The sequence below is a fragment of the Prinia subflava genome, chromosome 18, assembly GCF_021018805.1.
Source record: "Prinia subflava isolate CZ2003 ecotype Zambia chromosome 18, Cam_Psub_1.2, whole genome shotgun sequence".
In the NCBI taxonomy this organism is placed as follows: domain Eukaryota; kingdom Metazoa; phylum Chordata; class Aves; order Passeriformes; family Cisticolidae; genus Prinia; species Prinia subflava.
The window spans coordinates 12117601-12139654 of NC_086264.1; the positions used below are offsets into that span (position 1 = coordinate 12117601).

At 38.7% G+C, this 22054-nt stretch overlaps 1 protein-coding gene across 4 annotated transcripts in view; it reads left to right on the top strand.

Annotated features, from left to right (window-relative positions):
* The window catches only part of LRBA (LPS responsive beige-like anchor protein), a 302351-nt gene that overhangs the window by 255433 nt on the left and 24864 nt on the right, over positions 1-22054 (top strand). For 3 of the 4 annotated variants that reach the window (XM_063415460.1, XM_063415457.1, XM_063415458.1), the window contains exons 49-52: positions 9442-9531; positions 13016-13208; positions 16248-16310; positions 19320-19475. In XM_063415460.1, the coding sequence (XP_063271530.1) occupies positions 9442-9531; positions 13016-13208; positions 16248-16310; positions 19320-19475 (502 nt within the window). The remainder of the gene's footprint in view (positions 1-9441; positions 9532-13015; positions 13209-16247; positions 16311-19319; positions 19476-22054) is intronic. The other variant, XM_063415459.1, reaches the window with a different exon arrangement.

The window sequence follows — 22054 nt, forward strand, 5'->3', positions numbered from 1 at the left end:
TTAGCAACAATAGCTCTAAAAATGTAAGAATAAGTCCCATTAAATTAATGATATCGAGTGATTTGCTTTTAGCCTTAGAAAGTTCTGTTGTTTTGTACTTCTTCCTCTGAAGAGAAGGTGCCTTTCTCTTCCATAAAGGTGGTCTGTTTAACATTAGGAAGCAAGCTTCCTCCATTCTTTTGGCCCCTTTCTTTCTACTGATGATATTTCATTTCCAGATGAACTCAAGAGTTTCAAATATTATGAAGAATCAGCTTTGACATAGCATTTGGCTACGTATTTGAATGTGCCACTTCTGATTATATATATAAAAAAGATAATTCTTTTCAGTTTTAAGGCATATGGGATAAATTATTTTACGGATAATAGCTTTTAAATATTGTTCAAATTAATATCTTTGGGTCTATCTCTTATGAGTCTTATTTTGTTTATAAGTATTTACAGTTTGAAAGATTTCTGTGCCCAGAAGAAGTTACAAGAATGTTTAGTTTACATGACCCCAGCCTCATGACAGCAGTAGCAGATCTGATATCTTATCCCAGAGAAAGCATTTCTGGCCTCTCCTTTAGCTCTGCTCATGGGGGGAGTTAACAGCACATTTCAGCTCTAACTCAGCTGGAGAACCCTAACACTGAATCTTTCACTGAGTGTAAACACGATTTGTATTTATAACACAGTTAACGTTTACTAAATAGTTGGGGAAACGAGCAGGCTGGATTTAGCAGGTTGGGCAACAGTGTTTGTTGTGGCTGTGATGAGTTTTAAAATGTGGGATAAAATGGCTGTAAAATAACTGTCACAGAGCAGTAAATTTCCATGTGCTGTATTGGGTAAGTAACAAATTCACACAGGCAACATTCAAAATATCACAGAAACCATCCTTGGATTGTCCCTGGCTGCAAGTGTGCTCCACAGATGGCATGTTTGGTGTCATACAGCACGGGAACAGCAGGAAAAACCAAATAAATGTTTGACATTGGTCTCATTTTAATTGCAAATCTGTATGAAAATACCCTTATGTGGAACTGGAGTGAAGGCTGAATTTAAAGGAAGCACAGTGGTTTAATGGCTAAGGAGATGTGGACTTGGCAGTGCTTCCAAGCCCGTGCCTTGGGCTTCTCCTGGGCACCTCTGCTCAATAAAATCAGCTTTTCTGGGCATCAGGACTCTCCCAGGACAGGATTCAGTGTTTCCTTCTGGTGACAGGAGCATTAAATAGCAGGAGCACCAATCCTGCCCCCAGTTTGTATCAGTTACCTGTTGGTTCTCTCATCCCTGCTCACACTGTGACCTGTGCTGGAATAAAGGAGCAAAATGAGAATATGCAAGTGCCTGCTGTGATATCTGGGATATCTCCTTTGGTTCCATTCAGCCTGGAGTTTGATGTGATGAATGGCATTTAGAGCCCTTAAATTACATATTTAGAGTCTTAACTTACATATTTACTGCAATGCTTACAGACATCGAAAATATTCAGCTGGGTTCTGATCCAGAAAAATATTTAACTTTGTTCTCTTCTGTTCTTCATTACTGGGTAGATTGTAAATTTAAATTTACAGTAAATTTACCTGCTTCTCTATCCAGCAGGAAAAGGAGAGATATTTTAATTAAATTAGGATTGAGATGCTCCATGTCTAAGGAGTCAAAAAACTGGCTGGAAGTAGTAGTTTTTTGGAAGGAGGTTACTCATGTGAATTAGTTCTTCAGTTGTGAGTGCTTTTTCCCCTCACCTTTGATTGAAATTCAAGGGATAGAAATTTTCAGTTCCCTCACCTCTTCTTGCTTCACCTGTCTTGGGGATCTGTCAGAGCCAGAGAGGTCTGGAGACCCCCTGGGCTCCTTTTGTTTTCATTTGTGCCTGGATGATCAGTCCTAGCTGACAGATTTGTTGGCCAGCATTAAACAGAGAAGAGTAATAGAAAGGTAGATAATGTATGGATAAAAGCGATGTTCATAATACTTCAAAAAGAACTCAGTTTGATATCAGTTGTTCCTATTTTAAACTACTTTTTCCTCTTCCATATGTGGGAAGGATGAGATATACTTGTATGTAATAGCTGCAGTTATACACCAGATCATTTAGCCTTGAAAGAAACATGGAAGTGAACAGGCTACAGGAATTTTTTGTGTCATCAACACGCTTTGATTATTTGCAGCCTCTTTATGCTGTCCAAATGGTGTCTGCATTGAATTTCACAGTATTTGGGAAATTAAACATTTTTGTTTGGAATGTTTTCATTCTACGTGCTTATTGCAGCCCAGGGTGTCTAACCTGGGCATCACTGTTCTCACTGTGATGTGTGTGGTGTTTACTTACCAAATTTTGTTATTTTAGTTATTAGTTATACCTTATAAATATAAATAAATAGCTGCTGCTTGAGTGAGAAAGCTTGAGGAAGGTGTTTCTTTCCTAAAAGTCAAGTCTCAGTTAAATGCTCATACAAAAAAATAATTTATTGCAGTAGAAAACTCATTGCAGTCATAGTTTGAAAACAGAAAATTTGTTTTTGCAGATAGTAGTAACAGAGTTTAAATACATGTATTTCATAGCTTAACAAAAGGAGTTGTTTATTTCTTTTCCACAATTGTTACAGATTCTGAAAGGTGATCACAGAAGACAGTTTAAAGACCACTACATTTTGGATTTTCACATTAACCTCCTTCAGATTGAAATATTTTATTTTAATGAATTTTTTTATTTAATAAATAGAGATGACATCAATGTTTAGCAAATCCTGTGGAATGTTAACAGATTGGAATTGATTGCTTTTTGCCAGAGGAAAACTGTTATATAAGAAAATTTGGGATTGTTGAACTATTTAGAGGAGAAAATGAATAATGCCAGAAATTGAAGTTTGAGAGTATTGTGCATGGCAGTGCCACTACTTACCCTGTGATAATTATTGATTTTAAATGAAAATGAGTTGCTCTCTTGAAACCTTCAGCTGCCACAGAAAAGAGAGAGGGAAGCAATTTTGGTTGTGGTACTCAAATAAAACAGAAACTCTTGTATTCTAAAAAACTAATTCCAGAGCTGCTTAGGCTTTTGCTTGTAGTGAATCCAGTTTTATTTGCAGTCCTTAAATTGAACTTAACTCTCTTTTTAGATTCTTTTCCCTTCTTATTTTGTCAGTCTCTTTGAAGTACCACCAGACCTGTTTTTGCAGTTCTAGTGGTTTTTATCTGCTCCTTTCCAGTAGCCAAAGATTTAGGTGTTTTGAATGAGCACATCAGTGCTGCAGACAGAGATACTGTTTGAAATTATCCATGAACCCAGTGCCTCTGAACATTATTGAGTGACATTTGTTTCTGTTGCTTGTGTCTGCTCTCACTAACTGGTTTCTTTCAGATTGGCAGCTGGGATTACGCTGCCGTGGACGGGCAGAGAGAGCTGGAGATTCCAGGCTCTACCTCTGTTTAATATGAATTTATTTATTCACATTGGAGCAACTTGCACAGCCCTCAGGGGCTTCTAGTTGTATTCTCACAAACTGGGATTGCTTCCTGTTTTACTTTAATGAGTGCCGTGTAATTTTCTGGACAAAAAGACTTCATTTTTTCTTTTTTCTCACAGAAAATTCCTTGATGTGGTTGAAGAGCTGGGTTAGTGTATTTGTTTGGAAAGATGTGGTGGAAGGCATCCTATGCTGTTCTCCTTTCTCTGCTTTTCTGATGTGAACAGAATAATTCATATTATTATCAATATATTATTCATATATTGAATGTCCAGCAACTTGAGGAAAAAAAGTAGTCCTGCTTAGGGTAACCCCCTCCTCAATCTAGTTTGGATGTTATAAATAACAAGTGATTAGAACAGTAACCAATCTCCAGACAACTCTGGTGTTTTCAGCTAGCAGAAGGAGGTAAAACTGGGGGGTGGTAAGAAGCCAAAAAAAAAAAAAATGAGCAGCAGATATATTCCTTGCAAGGAAAGTGCAAAGAAGAAAGAAAATATGCTTAATTTCTATTTGATGGCTTTTGAACGCTTCAGCCCTGGAGCCACCACCCTGAGGTGCTGGCCTTGGAGCTGTACCTACAAACATTTTGCAGTCAGGTTTAATAATACCTAGAGAACAATAGGTAACTCTTGGTCTGGTAGTGTTTCTTCCTTAGCCTTTCTTCTGCTCCATTCTCTTCTCTGCTATTTGTTGGATTTCAAAGCTTGCACAGACAATTTTCTCAAATCAGGATGTTAAGTGAGTGGTGCAACGAGAAAACAAAATATGGAAGTGATTCAGTACCAAATGTTTGATTTGTGAAGTCAAAACAAGGGAAATAATTTTCTGGTTCGACATGAAGAAACCAGACTGCTCATGTAATTTTTAAAATAGCAAAAAGGAGTGTGTGAATTTATGATACTAACATTTGAGGGCTGTATTTTTTCCTTGGGTCAAGTGTAGTGCAATATCCCCAGGGCAGGTGTACATCAGCCAGCAGACACATTGCCTATGTCAGAAAAACATTTTGCCCATTTTTCCCAATCTTGATCTAACGGGGATTGTTAGGAAACAAGGGAGATGGTACAACAAAGAGCTCATCTTTATAACCCTCTGCTCTTTTCAGCAATTTTATCTGTGGTTATGAATTGTGCTTGCTCTCTGGCTGGTGTTATCTGTGTTCCTGCAGTCCTAGAGGGATTTAACGAAGAATATTCCTGTAGGGTTAAGAGTGGTCAGAGGGGGTTTTCTGATCACTTGTTACCAGAGCTTGATTTTAATCACTGTCCCAAGGGAAAGGAGCTCCTTGCCTGGCTGCTGAGCCATCCACCTCCCCTGTCTGAGGGGAAACCTGTCAAACAGAGTTCCCTAAAGCAACATCTGGGTGGAAGGAAGGGGAAAGCAAGGAATCATAATTGCAGATCACTCAAGCCAATAGAAACCACCGAGGAGCATGTGTGTAAACCTTTTTGAATATTGAAGGGTGAGGTAGGAGCGGCAGAGAGCCAAAGTAATTACTTCTGCAAGGGTTTTTATTTTCTGGACACAAACACTGGGTGGAATGACGGAGGATGAACCCCAAACGCTTTCTGTCCCTGACACGTGTGCTGAAAGAACATGTATTACAGTGCATGTTGGTATTTCACCTGGGGTTTCAAATGTTTGGCCACGAAATCGTAGAGATTTGGGAAGGAACTGGGAATATTTTGGTGCAGATCTGCAAAGGAGCTCCTGGAGCTCCTCGTGGGGAGGTTGGAGCTTGCTGTGCCCTCAGAGCAAGGCATGCATTTTAACATGGGTGTGCTGTGCCTGCACTCCTCAGACACTTTGGTGTTTTGTGTCTGAAAGCAGCTCTGAGCTAGTCCCTTTAAAGGTCTTTAAATCTGGAGTTAAATGGTGTATGTCTCGCTTTTTAACTGTTATGGGCCTTCATTTGAGGATTTGAGTTCAAAACTGGAGACCGTTTCATTCTTTCTCTGTGACACTCACTGCAGTTCCCCCTCCACCCGCCCTCCCTCATATTTAATTTTATAGTTCTTTCAGACATAAACATGAAAAAAAAGCAATTTTGACTTAGTTTCTGAGTGTTGCTGCAAAGAAAAGTAACAAACATCTGTTTTTACCTTAACTGCATCCATATGTTCAACCTCCCCATCACCCTCCTTCCCCAAAAATTTACAGCCGTATTTGGTGGGTACTGCATACTGTTGAATTAACTTTCCTCACAGTTAGATGAGAGGGTAAGTTCAGAGACTGAAAATAGCCACACTAAACAGTGGCCAGAAACTACATTATAGCTAAGCCAACTTTTCAAATTCTTGACTTTCCTTCTTTTAATTTGCTTCCCTATTCCCCTTCCCATACCCCAAAACAAGAGGAGATGACCCAGGAAGCTTTTTAGAGATGGGCAAAATCAGATAAATGTGAACTCATGAAATTTGCCTCTGGTTTTCATGCTTCTAAAATAATTAATATTCAAAATACAATGTTAAATAACTATGTGTTTGAGATCCATACTGTGGGATGCCTACCTTGTCTCATTTTATTATTTCTTCTCATAGAATCTGGAACGATTCTGGCCTTACCAAAGTTTTGGGTTTGTAGACAATGAACAGGAAAAAGGCAGTTTTAGTGAGGTATTTGAGAAACAGTGAAATAAAATGTGGAATGATACTATATTTTACTTTGTGGCACAGATCTTGCTTTCAGCAATAAGAGTTTGTCAAACTAAAAATGTCTTTCAAACAAAAATTATTCATTCCCAGTTATAGGGTGTCCTTAATAGATGTGGAATTGGTTGTGCAAATTTCCCAAACATTTCTACCTACAGCCATCTAAATGTCTGTGTGCTCCAGAGGAGGGAAAACTCACACCCTTCCTCTGCTGCAGGAGCTGTCTGTCTCTCAGTAATCCTCATTTTCAGGAAAGCTCAGTTACAACCTGGGCTATAATTCATTAGAAAGGAAATGGATGATGACTTTCTGACTGTTGGACATTTTACTGTATTTTCTCAGGTGAATGTAGGTTCTTTTCTTCAAAGGAGATACTAGTTATGTCTCTGAGAAAAAGATTCCCTGCTCCTACCTGATTTTCTTTGCCAGGCTGAACAAAAGTCTGAGTGGTGGCTCTTTCTGTTGTTACATAAATTGAGAGAATGGGGATTGATTCCAGCTCCACTCACATTTCTGCTGACAGAGGGAGGTCGTCTTGCATCCTTCTGTATGTGATCCCTCTGACTGAGACATCAGAACGGGGGGCTGACATCTGGATCGACTTTGAATACAATCTGGGAAAAGGAAGGAACTATTTGAGGTTGCTAGTACACTCCTGGTCATTATTACAAAATGTGGAAGCTAAAAAAAGAAACCTTTACTTTTTTTTTTTTCTCTTGGTAACCAGAAGGAATGCAGAAGATTTTTTTTTTCTGAAGTCTAGCCACTATGTCTAGACGTATTTGTCCGAGTGTTGTTGCCTTTACTCTGCAGCTCTTCAAATTTCTTTTGGATTTCTGAAGGTAGCAGTGAAGATGACGTACACATACCAGTATCTGTGCCTTTAGTTCTGTGTGCAGATGTGATGGGTTATGAAACCTTGTTACCTGTGAATTACATGATCTGAACATGGATTTTTCCCAGTTCTGTTGTCTAAAAGGGGAGGATTGTGTTGGGGGCTATAGCCAGAACTGTAAGCTCTCATATTTTTTAAGACACCAATTAAAACCTAATGAGTCTAAAGGACGTGTTTGTGCCAGGGCTGTAATCACAAACCCAAGCTAGATCAGAAACAGTGATGTGGAAATTGTTAAGACTGAAAATGGAGAATTTGTGATGCTCTGAGGAAGGGTTTAGGAAAATCATTGCCCCATTGGTCAGCAGCTGCCCCAGGTCTGACAGACACTGTGTGAAAGCAGACAGTGCCTCTTGACTGACGGGTTGAGTAGAGTGTTTTATACTTGTTTTACCTCAATTTGGGCTCTTGTAGTGATGAATGTATTTGAAATTCTGTGCATCCATACGTGGATACACAGAATTTCGTTTTCCCTCACTACTGCCCCTGTGTAAGAGTGTGGAGTTTCCAGAGGTAGCATTGAGACATAACAGATTTCAAAGTTGAGATAAAATTCTGACTCTATTTAAATGCTGGGCATGAGCATTTGGGAGTGAAAGTTTCTGTATTGATCGTAAGTCCATATACAAGGAAATGAATAAATCTAAAGCTCTTCCTTGCTTTATCTATTCTCAGTTCTAAAAGAAATGCATGGGAGCTGTGTTTCAAGAATGTTTTATCCTATGTTCTTCTGGTTCTACCCTCAATGCAGGGCAGAATTCCCATTTGCCAGTAAAAATATGCCACTTAATCTGCAACTAAGTTTTGGCACATCTTTTTAAAATCTGGCTATTTTGAAACAAACAGCATTTTATGGAGAGGACAGGGCTGCTGACCAGTTCCTTCGTTAATGCTTCATGTCTTAAGACACCTCAAAGCTTTTGTGATTCCCTTGATATCTTGAGTCACAAACCCCCAGATCTGAATTTTGAATTTTAATGTAGTGTGTCTCATCAGCAGGAAGGAGACTCATGTGGTCCTACTGATCTTTAGTGTTTGATGAGTCTGATACTGCTGTTCCTCAGAAACTGCTCCCTGCATCAGTGTGTGTGTGTCAGATTTCAGCCAGCTTTTTGATAACTCACTTATTCACCAGTTCTTTGAAGATTGTGGTGATTCCCAGACTGGGCGGGAGTGTTAGAATCTGTTCACAGACCGATTTCAACTCCTGCCCTGGTGAGTTCAGATGTTGCAAAAACCCTGCCAAATAATAAGGTCAAGTGTTTTGGATGGCGTGTTTACTATCAAGAGGATGATTATTTTAATGTCTCAGGTGCATTCTACTTTTGGCTTTGTTATTTCTGTAACAGGAGAACGTCCTAGTAATGGTGTTCATATAAAAATAATCGTAAGAATAAGGTCAGTGTAAGTGTTATGCCATTGTCTCAAAAATTTTAAGGAGTGGCTAAAATAGAACGGGAAATGTAAGTGTAAGGAGCATTGAGGAAGATTGAACCATGAAAAAGAAGGATTAGGGAAAAATACCTGAGGCATCAGCCCATGTACAGCCTGCTAGCCCACAGCAAAGGCAATTTAGCCTCTGCTAATTAGCTCACAATGAAAGAGATACAAACTAAGCTGAATAATTTGACATTTTCTGTAGTATTGCCCTGTTGCTGTGAATAGTGCAGGGGGCCAGCCTGACAAGAAGTAACTTGTTGGATTTTGGTTGCTTGAGGTTATCTTTAAAGCACTGGGACAAGGGGTGGTAGCATGGAAAACTATCTGGACATGCCTAAGGCGAGAAATTCCCAGGTTTCAGCGTAATTATTTTTAAGAAATGACTAAGCATGATATTTTCATGTATTTCCTGTGAAGAAAGTACTAAAGCATGTTGCTGAAGGTACAGAGAAACTTTAAAAACTCCCTGGGTTATGCCTTCGTGTTTCACTGTTGGTAGTTTAATGCATCCTAACACTCTTTGCTCTTCTTGAATAAACCTGGAAGTAAGAATAAAAGCTTGGTGTTGCTTTCCTTGTAGTCACTGCTGTGAAATGAAGCAGTGGAGTTTAATGTACAACACTTAATAGCTACAGAAACTCCTTAAAAGTTAACTTTTGCTTTTGAGTTATGATACAAACAGGATAAGCCAGTGTTAGAAAGGAAAAATGGAGCCAATAAAGAGGGTTTCTGATGGTAATAGCTTGTTTCTGTTTAATATCATTGAGCAGGATGAGGTTTTGCAGAGTTTCTCATGGAAATAGCATCCACAGTACTGAAATGGTGACCTCATTCTCAGTACCAGTGCCAAGCACTCGGCCCCGCAGTGAACACACGGGGTTGATTTTCAACATGAAACAAGCCAGAAGTGTGGGATGACATTTTCAGGTGACAGTTCTGGTTCTATTGCCTGTAATTAGCACCTCTTAACATGCAAACCTGCCTGTGCCTTTTGCAGGCTGTGGAGGCTCAAATCCGAAGTTTTGGACAGACCCCTTCCCAACTGCTCATAGAGCCACACCCTCCAAGAAGTTCTGCCATGCAGGTGGTAAGTGCCATGGTGGCTCTTGGTGACCATTTTGTGACCATTTTGTGACCATTTTGTGACCATTTTGTGACCATTTTGTGACCATTTTGTGACCATTTTGTGACCATTGTCCCTTTGCACACCTGGACACTTTCACTTTGCTTTTACGTGGTTGTGGAATTATGTTATTAAAACCAGCAGATGAGTTACAATTTGGTAGGAGTTGTATGTAGTGCTTAACTATTTTTTTTTATTTATTGCTAAAAGGATTGCCTTGATTTCCAGTGCAGGCTTTTGTTTTTTTGTCAGTGTAATCTAAGAACACTTCATCAGTTGATTTTGTTAATACCATACCTGTACAGGTGAGAGCCAGTCATCGTGGAGACAATTTAGTTAATCTTTGGCAGATTCCCCAAGAAGCATGGATTTAGGAGGTGGAACTTTCTTGTCTTTTCCCCCAGGCATAGGTTTTCCCTTAAAACCAGGATTACCAGGAATTCATGAGCTGAAACTTACATAGCAAAGAATGTGACTAAATGTGTTTTGCAGTAAAGCTAGGGTGATAAAATCCAGGCAGTGAGTATTAACATGCTTTCCCTTTTCCCTCTCCTTGTGTCTAATATAATTTTATTATACAAACTATTATTTTATTACTGATTACTTTTCATATCATGTTGTGTGCAGTCCTTGGGCTCAAAACATCATTTGTGTTGTCACAGGTCCAGAACTAAGGATGTTAAGTGATATTCTGAAAAGTGCAGCAAATGCTCTGCTAATTCCCAAGGTTTTCAAAAGGTTATGTTCTCTTATTGTTAGGATAGACATTTACACTGCAATATTAAAAAAAAGACATTCTTACAGGACATGAAAGAAGAAAATACATCCTACTCAATCAGACTAAAGTTATTAATTTTAAAACATATCTGAAGTGCAGAAGGTTTGAAAAGATTACAAAGAAAACGTGAAACGTTTCCAAAGCAGCAGCAAACCTTGTGATGCAGCAGTCTCAGAAGTGTAAAATCCCTTGTTACCCTGAGCTGCTGGCCCTTCTCAAATCCAGCACTTGGTGTCCCTGAGAGCTGCTCAGCTGCCTGTGCCCCGTGCCAGGCCAGCACAGCCTGCGTGGATTTGTGTGTGGGATTTGTTTCAGGAGGAGGAGCAACTCCAGGAGTTGATTATTGATGTGTTAGAGCCATCGTTGTATAAATAAATTTGATACCAGCAAGCAGTTTGTGTGGTTTTATCATAACGTTTTTTGTGATGCTGCATTTAGTGAAGATTTAGTATGTAATAGAAGAAGTTAAAATTTAAGAAGTTAGCTGTGGTTTTCTGGGCTGGGGTACACCCAGAAAAAAAAACCCCTTAGTTCCTCACTTGCTGGTTTTGTGGCTATTAATACATATTTTCATAATAGCACTATATTAAATGATTTTCAAAGTATTCCTGGAGCTGAAATACAATAAGGATATTTCTCCTGTCATAACCCTGAATCATTCCTAGCTGCATTATTTACTGAGTTTTGTTTTGGTGTGCGTGAATCCAGCTGGATTGGAAGTTAGCACGTGCTGTGTGAAGTGCACGAGCCATAATACACATAATAAATACACATAATACACATAATACACGTAATACACATAATACACATAATACACATAATACACATAATACACATAATACACATAATACACATAATATCCACCAGGTGTAGGCATTAGCAGTCACACCAAGGCTGCCTATTTGTCTGCTCGTGCTGCTGTTGCTGTATCCCCTTGTGTTTTCAGCCATCAGATAGCTGGATTTAATTGAGGCCACATCAGATGAGGCATTACTGACACCTTTAATTGAATGAGCATCCAGGGAGGATTAACTCATAATATTGATTGGCTTTTAGCCACTTGCTCAGAAGGGTGTCTGGGTAGCTTATTAGTTGCTTTTATTTACACCTTTATGCAAAGACTGTAAATAGGAATTCATAGAGCAATATGTTTTTCTAAGTACTCTTAATAACTTTTTAAAAAGGAGTGATAATAAAAATGCAAATGTATTTAATTTTTTTATTAGTTCTGTATAAATATACATTAAATGTGTGCACTTACATACACATATATGTAATGAAATATTGCAGGTGGAGAATAGCCAAGGACACCTCATTAGTATTCTAATTTGGTTATTAGAAAATTACAAATACTTGGTGACCAGGCTGATTGTACCTCTGCCTTCCAGTGGGGTTCTCTTTTTTTCAGATGCACCACACAGTCATAAACCCATCAGGTGTTGCTTTTTCTCCTCACATTTGATATCCAGATCTAAAGTCCTCAATATTTTGTTTTGATGTTTGCAGTATTCTTAGAGAACTTAGTTAAGAAGTTAATAAACTTTTCAACTTACTAAGCTAAAAAAACCCCCCCTAAAACCTAAAAAAATCATGTTGATAATGAGAGTCTGGATTCCTTCCCTCCTTTTAGCATTTCTGGAAACAAGGCAGGATAGTGTCTGTAATCACATTCACTTTGTATTCTTTACAACTGCATTTAATTATGTTTGTCCTTTGAAACACATTTGCAGTGAAATCTTCTACTTTGCATTCATAAATCTTATTTTTGTACACCAGAAATATATACAGAACATATATCTAGTGTATGTGTGTATCTGTTTATTTTAATGTGCTTTCATGTTCTCATCTGGCTTGTAAAGAATTACAGTCTGCCAATTTAATGCAACTTGAGACAATCTCTGGGAGCAGGAATTTCTTTTGCTCACTTTTATTTTTGTGTGTGTTTCCCTCCTGGTTTGGTATTGCTTTCCTTGACACACTGTCTGTGCATTGCATCTTTTGATCAGCTTCACTGGTTAAATCTGTGTACGTTTTTCTTTTATTAAAAAGGGGTGGACCAATGTCTCTCCTTTATTTAATGACTCAGTGTCATAGATGCAATTCATGACTTTTTGTTATAGTGGTTTTTATCAGTTCATAGAGATGATAGAGATATATATAATAATATATAAATCATATAGAGATGATTTTTCTATTAGCAGGGTTAGAGTTTGCTCAGTTCTTTCTTTACAGGCCCAACTTTGGGCCGTGTGTATTTGGAGTCTGTATGGCAAATGGAACCTTAAACATGGTGAGAAAAGAAAAATTCAAGTACCTAACACCAAAACACAAACCAGCTGTAGGAGAGGAGCAAAGAAGATATGAAGGAGAATTCTTTTGGCAGAGCTGAGTGATTGAAAACTTTTAGTTCAATCTGCTGTGATCTGTAGTAAAGTCTGGATACAGACACCCTGTGTCCACCAAAGCCCTCAGATTAATAGGGTGTATGCAGGGTTTTCTGCCTAAAATGGTGATTTCCACAAGCCTGTCCACTGTTACTGCATTTGCTTTTCTACTGCAGCCTCTATCGGATCTGGCGGGTTTTAATTCTCTCTTCCTTCTCTTGTCCTGTCTCTTCTCCTCCCCGTGTTGTGTTTTCCCCCGTGTTTGGGTTCTGTGTGCACTCAACAGTATCTCCTCCTGCAGAGCCCCTTGATGTTCACAGAGCAGGCGCAGCAGGACGTGATCATGGTGCTCAAATTCCCGTCCAACTCGCCGGTGGCTCACGTGGCCGCCAACACCCAGCCCGGCCTGGCCACCCCCGCCGTCATCACGGTCACTGCCAACAGGCTCTTTGCTGTCAACAAGTGGCACAGCCTCCCTGGTACGTGCATTAAAACCAGAACCCTCAGAAACCCCTGCCAGCCAAGCCCTTCTCTTGTCATAATTTGCTGCAGAACTGTTGGGTGAAAGTGGAAAAAGCAAATTGAGTTTGTTCACCCAGTGGGCTCCTCACACGTGTGTCGCTGTGAGCTTCACCAGAAAGACACACGGAGTCTGGAGTTTGGGGAGAGCAGAGCAGCAGGAGAGAAATCTTCCTGCTTTGTTTATTATTATCTACTTCTAGCAAAGTGACCGTGGGTTGGAGAGTGGGCATTTCCACCTCTCACCACATTGGTCAAAGGGGACTGGCACACAGTCTTGTCTGTCTAGCAAGGAATGTGAAAACAATAACTGTTTATTTGTTATTATTATAACACAGCTGGTGTTTACATGAAAAGAGTGTGAGAAGGTGCAAACTTTCTACTTTAATATGAATGCTCAGCAACTAGTAAAATCTCATGGTGACACACGTGGGCTTGGTTTCTCTTTAGAAAGGTGATCTGAGTATTGCAGCAGGATGTGTGGCACACCAAAGGTTGGGAAAAACCATATTTTGCTTTCCAGGCCACCAAGCACCATGCAAGGAGACAAAAACAGTCTGTCACTGTTTGGTCATGATAAAGGCCTCTTAAATTTAAGAGGCCTCTGCCTCTTAAATTTGTTTTTCCTTCTGTAGGGAGCCTGAGCCATATCATGTCTGAGGCAGTTTTAAAGTGTGTAGAACTTGCCTGAAATCTTCTCTGCCAGTCTTTTCTTGATTATAAACTCCATATTCTCCACCCCATGAGAATTAGAAAATAAAATATAAGTCTTATCTTAAACATCCCCAAGTTACTTATGTAGGTGCTTATGTATTGTCAGTATGAAAGGGAAACCAAATAGCCATTTGCACAGCAACTAATAAAATTAATTTTCATTTGGAAGTGTGCTGTGCTTGAGAATGTAATTCTGCTTTTAATTCGAATATTCTCCAATCTTAAAGACATCCACCCTCCTTTCCTTGACTATGGCAGTCTTAGGCCTAAGCCATCAAAGGAGGTTTATTTCTGTGCAGTGCAGTAAATTTGGTCAAAGGCTTTTTAAGAAAGGGGGGAAAAAAGACCTTATACTCCAATAACTTAAATAGAAGATACACCAGAGAAACACTTACATGGTTGAAATTCCTAGTAAGAAATCTTGACCCATGGTCTGTGATTACTTTTTGAAAAAAGCCAGATGACTCCCACACTTTTTCCTAATTCTTACAAATTACCTCTCAAACAGAAACATTTATGTATTATTTCACCCTCCCAAGAAATGCTTCAAGAGAAAGGTGGGAAGGAGGAGGGGAAGGGAGACTTGTCTAAGATAAGTTGTGAGCAAGAACTATTTACAGGGCTCGTGAGATTTCTTTGAAAGGAGGATGGCAGTATCCTCTCATCCCTTGGATGTGTGACCATGGACATACAAATAGCCAAGGCCTTTAAAAAATGGCCTTTGTGAACAGACAACAGTCATGGGAAGAAGAAAACGTTCAGAAGTGGTAGGAGCTGATTTTGATTTCAGCACAATTCTGCTGGCTGATGATCCCTGAGCAAAGAGTTTGGTGAGTGTAGTGATCGACTGGTTTGAGTGCAACAGAGCTTTCAGATTTTTCAGGCTTTTCCCTCATCTCTAAAAGGGAGATCTCTAAGCTGTGCTTTTGAGTCACTATTTTTTCATTTAGAAGCATTTTACACTTGTCTTGCCATTACAAAGAATTCAGGAATACCCACAGACCCAGACAAACAAAAACCAACCATAAAAACCCAACAAAAAAATCACCTCACCCCACTCCTGTGAGTGCCCACATCAGTTCCAGGCTGTTAATGAATTACTGTGCTTGAGATACCTGGGTGTGGACTCCTGAGCCTTTGCTGTCCTTGACTTCCAATTTTATCCCAAAATGGGCTCTCCTAGGATGAGAGGACAGGGATCATTCCTGCTCCAGATCCCCTGCTGGGGGCTCAGCATTGTCTTTGTTAATGAGGGATAAAAAAGTTAAGTTGCCAAATGACCAGTTGTCACTAGTGTGTAATTAAGAAGCCAATTCCTGCCTTTGAATATGAATTTGGTGGCTTTGCTGACATCTAATGGCACTGGTAGCCAGCAGGATGCTCTTTGGCATCACACAGATTTCATGTTTTGTTCTGTGTTGGTGCTTCATTGCAGTAGAACTTTGAATTATGAATCAGCTATTTAAGAAATCCTTGTATTGACACTAATTGTTATATTAAGCTGTGTATTGTAGTTATAAAAATCCTATGTGTAAGTATTTAGCCATTATTTTTTGTTTCTCTTCCAAGAAGATACTGTGGGCTGTTGGGGGGAGGGTTGGGGAGCAGTTTGTTGGTTTCTTTGTAGTGAAGCTGTGGGGAAAAAAAGAAGATTTTCTTTTTACTCCTGCAGGAGAATTGAGTACATAAACATTTTACCAGTATGCCAGGTGCCCAGATGAAATGTGGGTTAGCAGAATTAATATATTAACTTCTGTGCAAACTTGTAAATAAATGTTTTTTGGTGGTGGATGAATCCTTAAATACTGGCTGACTACAAGATGACTACGAGATTTCCCTCTCTGCATCATAAACTGATTTTTAAAAAAAAATGTCCTTTGTGCTTCAGTTGTTCAAAGCAGTGCTTTAAAAAGTAAAGAGGAAAATAGTATTTGCTACAGTCAGCAGATGGTTGTCACATTTTGTTTTCAGTCCTCTTTACCACTTAATTTTGTTTTGTTGCTACAGCAGAGGTTGCCAGTAAAGCATCTGCTAGAGCTTATGGCTCAGGACCAGAGCTGCTGCTGATGGCATACATTCAGAATAGCCCTAATCTAAAATAAATGTTTACTAAGCAGCCTGCAAAACCACCTGGATTTTTTTTTTAATTTTCATTCAATTGATGCAGAATAATCTCGAATAGCTAAAAAAAAGGACATAGCTTTGATATATAAAATACAGCGTTAAAAATAATACGTGTTATACAAAAAATGCCAAGTTTTAAAATCTCCTTTCCTGAATTCCAGCTCATCAAGGTGCTGTACAAGACCAGCCTTACCAGCTGCCAGTGGAAATCGATCCTCTCATAGGTCTGTCACTTCCTTCTCTCTTTGCGATTCATTAAGCTCTGTATGGTGGCCCTGAAGTGCAGATTACGGTTGTTTTTCACTTGCTGGTTGCTGGGAATGGAATTTTCCTGATAAACCATTTGCATGCAAATTGGAATGCAATGAGCTGTGGCTATGCTGGTATTTCATCAACTCCCCCTCGTTGGTTTGCCTAATTTGAACAGGCCTAGGACGCGTGTCAGTGAAAATTAATATGGATGCTGTAATAATGTGTGATTGAGAATGTGCATGAAGTAGTGTCAGGATAATATTGGATCTTTTCATCACTCAGACTTGTTGATGAGCAGCAGCGAGGCGCGTGGTGATGAATTTTCCTTTTGCTGAGGAAATTTTCATAATAACAGTGGGGTTCTTAACTGCACCGTGTTGTGAAAAATAAAACCACCGTGCCAGGGTTTCATCATTAAAGGAGATCAATCCTTTCTTCATGGACCTGCTGTTCAGGCTGAGGGGATTAATGTGGAATTGCAAAGCGGTTTCCAAGTTGAAATATATTGCCCGCTCTGGTTTAGTGTTGAGATATTGGTATTCATTTTTCAAGGGTATTGCATCTTTTGATCAGCTTCACTGGTTAAATTTGTGTACGTTTTTCTTTTATTAAAAAGGGGTGGGCCAATGTCTCTCCTTTATTTAGTGACTCAGTGTCATAGATGCAATTCATGACTTTTTGTTACAGAGTTTTTATCAGTTCATACAGAGCTGATTTTTCTGTTAGCAAGGTTAGAGTTTGCTCAATTCTTTTTTACAGGCCCAACTTTGGGGCGTGTGTATTTGGAAGTCTGTATGGCAAATGGAACCTTAAACATGATGAGAAAAGAAAAACTCAAGTCCCTAACACCAAAACACAAACCAGCTGTAGGAGGGGAGCAAAGAAAATAGGATTCTCTGCCCCCCCAATTTTGTTAGACTTCCAGCTTAGATTAAAACCCAGCTATTTCAGGGTGGTTTAACTGGAAAAAAGTGGTGTGGCCAATTGTGGAAGCATGGAAAAACCAGAGCAAAGATGGACTTGTGTGGATAGGTTGGAATGACAGCTCTGTCAGGCAGTGAGAATTAATTTCATAATTAACGTGCACATCCCAGTAGGAAGTGTGATATTTTTGTCTGTAGATACAGGCACTTCCTGTGTAGGAAGCATTTTTCTGGGTAAAGCTCTAGGAAAATTAAACCAGAAACATTGGGGGCATATGAAACCATTTTATAGAGCTGATAAAATTAAAGTGTTTTTCCAAAGTTTCTGAAATCAATCCTCATCTGAATAATGCAATAGTTGTTATGAGGCAGACACATGCTGTAACTCTCCTTTCCTTCCTGAAACAGATTTTATCCAAAAAAATGTTTGGAGCAGGAAATGTGTGTTCTGCTTAAAAACCTGATCTTAGAAGTGTAAATAAATATTACAGCAAAAAAACCCCAAATCACATTGGTGCAAAGACATTTAAAGTTAATGTTCACATTCTGAAAAATGGTTTAATATTCTCTTCCTACAGTAGATCTCAAATCAGCCTTGTGCTTACACTGGATGTAGTTTCAAAGGTTTGAGGCTTTCTTTGTCATTGCTAAGTAGCATCATTGGGTGCAAGCAAGTAATTATGTAGGTAATATTAGAGGATTTTAATTGTGGCTAGACACATTTACCTAGAAACGGCACCTAAGAGGACCACAAAATTACATTTTTATGGTTATAGCAGGAATCTTGTTGCTGTCTTAGTCGTGAGGAGAGATTCCTGCCCTCCTCATTTTCCCAGTGCACAGGAGGACATAAACCAGCAATGCCTGATACGACACAAATCCTAAACCTCTTTGGAGGTGAGGTTTTTGGAAGGCCTTATCCTCTCTGAATTAGGTGATCTGCATGTCTTTTGAGGTTCCTTTGCTGCTGTTTTGTCACACAGAGCAGTTCACTGTGCATTTATAACGTGCTGTTGTGACTCTGGAAGTGGCCCCGAGATCAGTGAGGGCCACATTTGTGTGACCTGCAGAGAGCAGTGGCAGCACCTTGCTAAATTATTTGCTACCCATATGCACAAGGCAGTATCAACATTTTAAATACAGCAAAAGCATAAAGAAATGAAGGGTTTGATACAGAGTAAATGGAATAAGAGGCTTGGGGGATAGCTGGCCTGTGAAAATGGAATGGGATGAAAGAACAAAGAATAAAAAATAGCACAGAGGTTGGTGTGGAAGAGCTCTGGATGGAAGTAAAGGTGCTCCAAGCATTGGCAGGCAAACCCAGGAGAAATTACTTGCCTGGGATGGAAATCAGATTCCCTCAGGAGCAAACACACTGAAAGTTCTTCCTACAGTGAAGGACTTTCATGATATATATGTATGGCACCTATATATGTATATATATACGTGCACACCTTACTAATCTAAGGACAAGAACATTAAGTGATCAAAATAGGGCAAATAATTTCTCCCAACCCTAAAGTTCATTGGTTAATTTTTGAGCCGTGCTTAAAAATATGTAAACAGTAGTGATGTTTACTGAAGTTTTTTCTTTTTTTAAATGGCAGCGCTTGCAATGAAATACAACTGATTTACAATTTAAAATCACTATCCTTTGTGTGCTCATTTGAACCACTGTGTGGTTTGTGTATTGTCTTATCATTACACTCCTTTGCTTTGTTTGTAATTTTTAATTTCTTACACTAGAAGAAGGAGCGAAGGAATCTTATCACATTTCAGTGTACTGTTACCTATGTGCGATCTTTCATTTATTTCTCAGCTGCATGTCACTTAAAAAGGGGATTTCTTTTATTTTAGAATACATACTTCACAGAATTAGCATCATTCCCAGAAGTGTAATGAGTATTTCATAGTAGAATTAGAAAGAAAATGTCCCTGCCACAAAAAAACAGGTAACAGAAGTGAGAAATGTGCTTGGTGTGAATGTAAGGTTTAAATTGTGCTTTTTCTCTGTGAATGTGGATGCTCCAATGTCTTGGTCTGTGTTTTTGTGTCCAGCCAGCAATACAGGGATGCACAGGAGGCAGATCACAGACCTGTTAGACCAAAGCATTCAGGTGCACTCCCAGTGTTTTGTCATCACCTCTGACAATCGTCACATCTTGGTCTGTGGCTTCTGGGACAAGAGCTTCCGTGTTTACTCTACTGACTCAGGTAATTTGAAAATATGAAACAGCCTCTAAAATGTTTTTTCTGTTCATAATCAGTTTCAAATACTGTTTCAAATAAAGGATGAGGGGTGGAGTGTGTATTTATTCCCCTATTATTTGTCAAATCTTTCCTTGCCTGCTGCTGCCGGGTGTTGTGTGCCGTTGTTTTTTGGAATGATGGCAAATGTGGGAGAAGGAGCTCTGGTTTAGACTGAGCTTCACACTTCAAACTTACAGGACAGGGATGCTGCTCTTGCAGTGTGGTTTTCACTGGTGAGAGCTTGTGTGGAGCCTGGCATACCAGGAGAGTTAATTATCTTAAAGTATTTACTCGAATTTAACTCTGGTTGGTTTCCAGCACCAGAGAACTGAGATTTTTCAGGAAATACAGGCAAGCACCATAGAATAAGAAGTCTTGAAACCTGGTGAAAGAATACTTATGAAAGCCTTTGAAAGCTTTGCCATACTAGAATTGATTTGGAGCCACTGAATTCTTTTATCTAACATAAACTGATCGATAGAATGGGCAGCAGTTAAATCAGTCTGTCAGCTGGAGTGTGTCCAAACCACTGAAGCCATGCATGTGTCATGCTAAATAGAAAAGAATCTTTCAATGTAGGAATTTAAAAGCCATGGAACCCCAGGAAAAACTAGGTATGATTTCTTTTTTCCCTCCTTTCATTGTTTCATAATGGAAATAGCAGCCTCAGTGCAAGGTATTTCTTTGGGATTAATGACCCAGCGTGGTTAATGTGTGTGTGCCATCAAGCTTTCCAGTGGGTTATTAATCCCTGGGGAATATCCTACATGTTTGTCATCATTTCTTAAATATATTAGTTAGCAGTGGTTTTCACACTTGGCAAACCAAAATGTCTGACAAAACAGAATGATCTGTAATGGAAATCTGTTAAGACTTTAGATCTCGTGGTGCACTTCAGTCTTTCTGTCATTTTTACATTTGTAAAGCCTTAAGTATAAAGGAGAAGTTCCATTTATGTAATACTGACTGCCCACAATTCATTATACAGACATCTTATTAGACCCTTCTTAAGTTAATTTTCTCATTGATGAAAAGAAATTTACTGAAATTGTGAATTTAAAGTGGATCTTCAGAAAGGATAGCTAGCACTAATAAATATTCTGTGTGTATTCTTGATTTAAATGAATAGAGAAATAATTCTATTGTATCAAAGGATGTATTTTAATTTACACCTATGGAAGGAACTTGTATGGGTTTGGTATCCATGTCCTGTATTGATCTGAACTACAAATATCTCTTTATTTCCTGTTTTATTTCCTCTATTCACCTGCACCTGATTGTTATTCCCATAGTCAATCAGGGTATAAACCAAAATACCAGAAAAGTTTCAGATTTGTCTCTTCTATTTGCCAATATAGCAACTCTACCTTAAATGAAGTGAATTCAGATGTCGTTTACTTTGCTTCAAATTGAAATGAGAATATAGTAGGGAAATATTTTGAAATCAGCACAACGTCAAAGGGAAAAGATGATGTGATCAGCAATGCATAAAGGAAAGTGATCACAAGTGTTGAATTCAATTACATTTTAACACTTGCACAAAAAAAGAACCATTTTCCTATCAGATCTTGGGTTTGTTTGTTTGTTTTTAATAGAAAATACTCTCAACTTAAATCATGGGTTCTTTTAAACAATATAGCAGACGTACAATAAAACCTTCCTCCAGCACTGGGAATGACTTCTAGACTGTTTTAGCTTCACTACTGCAGACTTGAGTCTTATTTTTTTTTTAATTATTTGTAGCACAGCTGTCAAATAAAACCTTAACTAGAAAATTTGTTCTGTCAAAAAGGGATATCTGAGTGCAAATGGAAAAGTTTGATATTACCGTACAGAGAGGACAGTTCATGTTAAAGGAAACAGGAAGGTTTGAGGAACTCTTATGAAATGAGTAATTAATTTTTTTTAGCAATATGAAATAGCAAAATCTTATTTCTTGTTTTGATCAAATTCATTGAATCTTAGGCTGCAAAGTAACAAAATACAACTAACCAGACAGAAATAACCTTGTGAAATGCATGTTTTCTAGAACAGAGCCTATAAAATTAGAAATCATTGAGAAGGAGATCTCTATAAGTCAGTGATGTTTTATATTCTAAAAGTATAAATTACCCCAGCTAATGTCAATACAACTGAACAATTTATCACATAATTATTTGATCCCTGAGTTACTTACCCTTGCTCTACAGTGTGGGTGTGCACAGTGAGAGGATTTGCCCTGTCCACTCAGAAAGTCTCAATTCATCTCCAATTTCCCTTGGAAATTTAAAGCAGAGTAGGCCTGATAAGTTTTACCAGTATTTGATTTTGAATCTGATGTACAGATTTCCTTTAAATTTCATCTTGTTATTTTATTTTTTCTTCATGTACTAAAGTAGCTTCCCCTCTCCTTTTGTAGATATTCATTTATATCTCTTGGTTTTTTTTCTGATTTTCTTCACTTCAATGCAATTACCTTTTTGATCTTGTTATAAATCAGGCTGTTAAAACTATTGTTGTTCTTTCCTCAGAACCAATTCCTTAAGTCTTTTGCTCCCATTAAT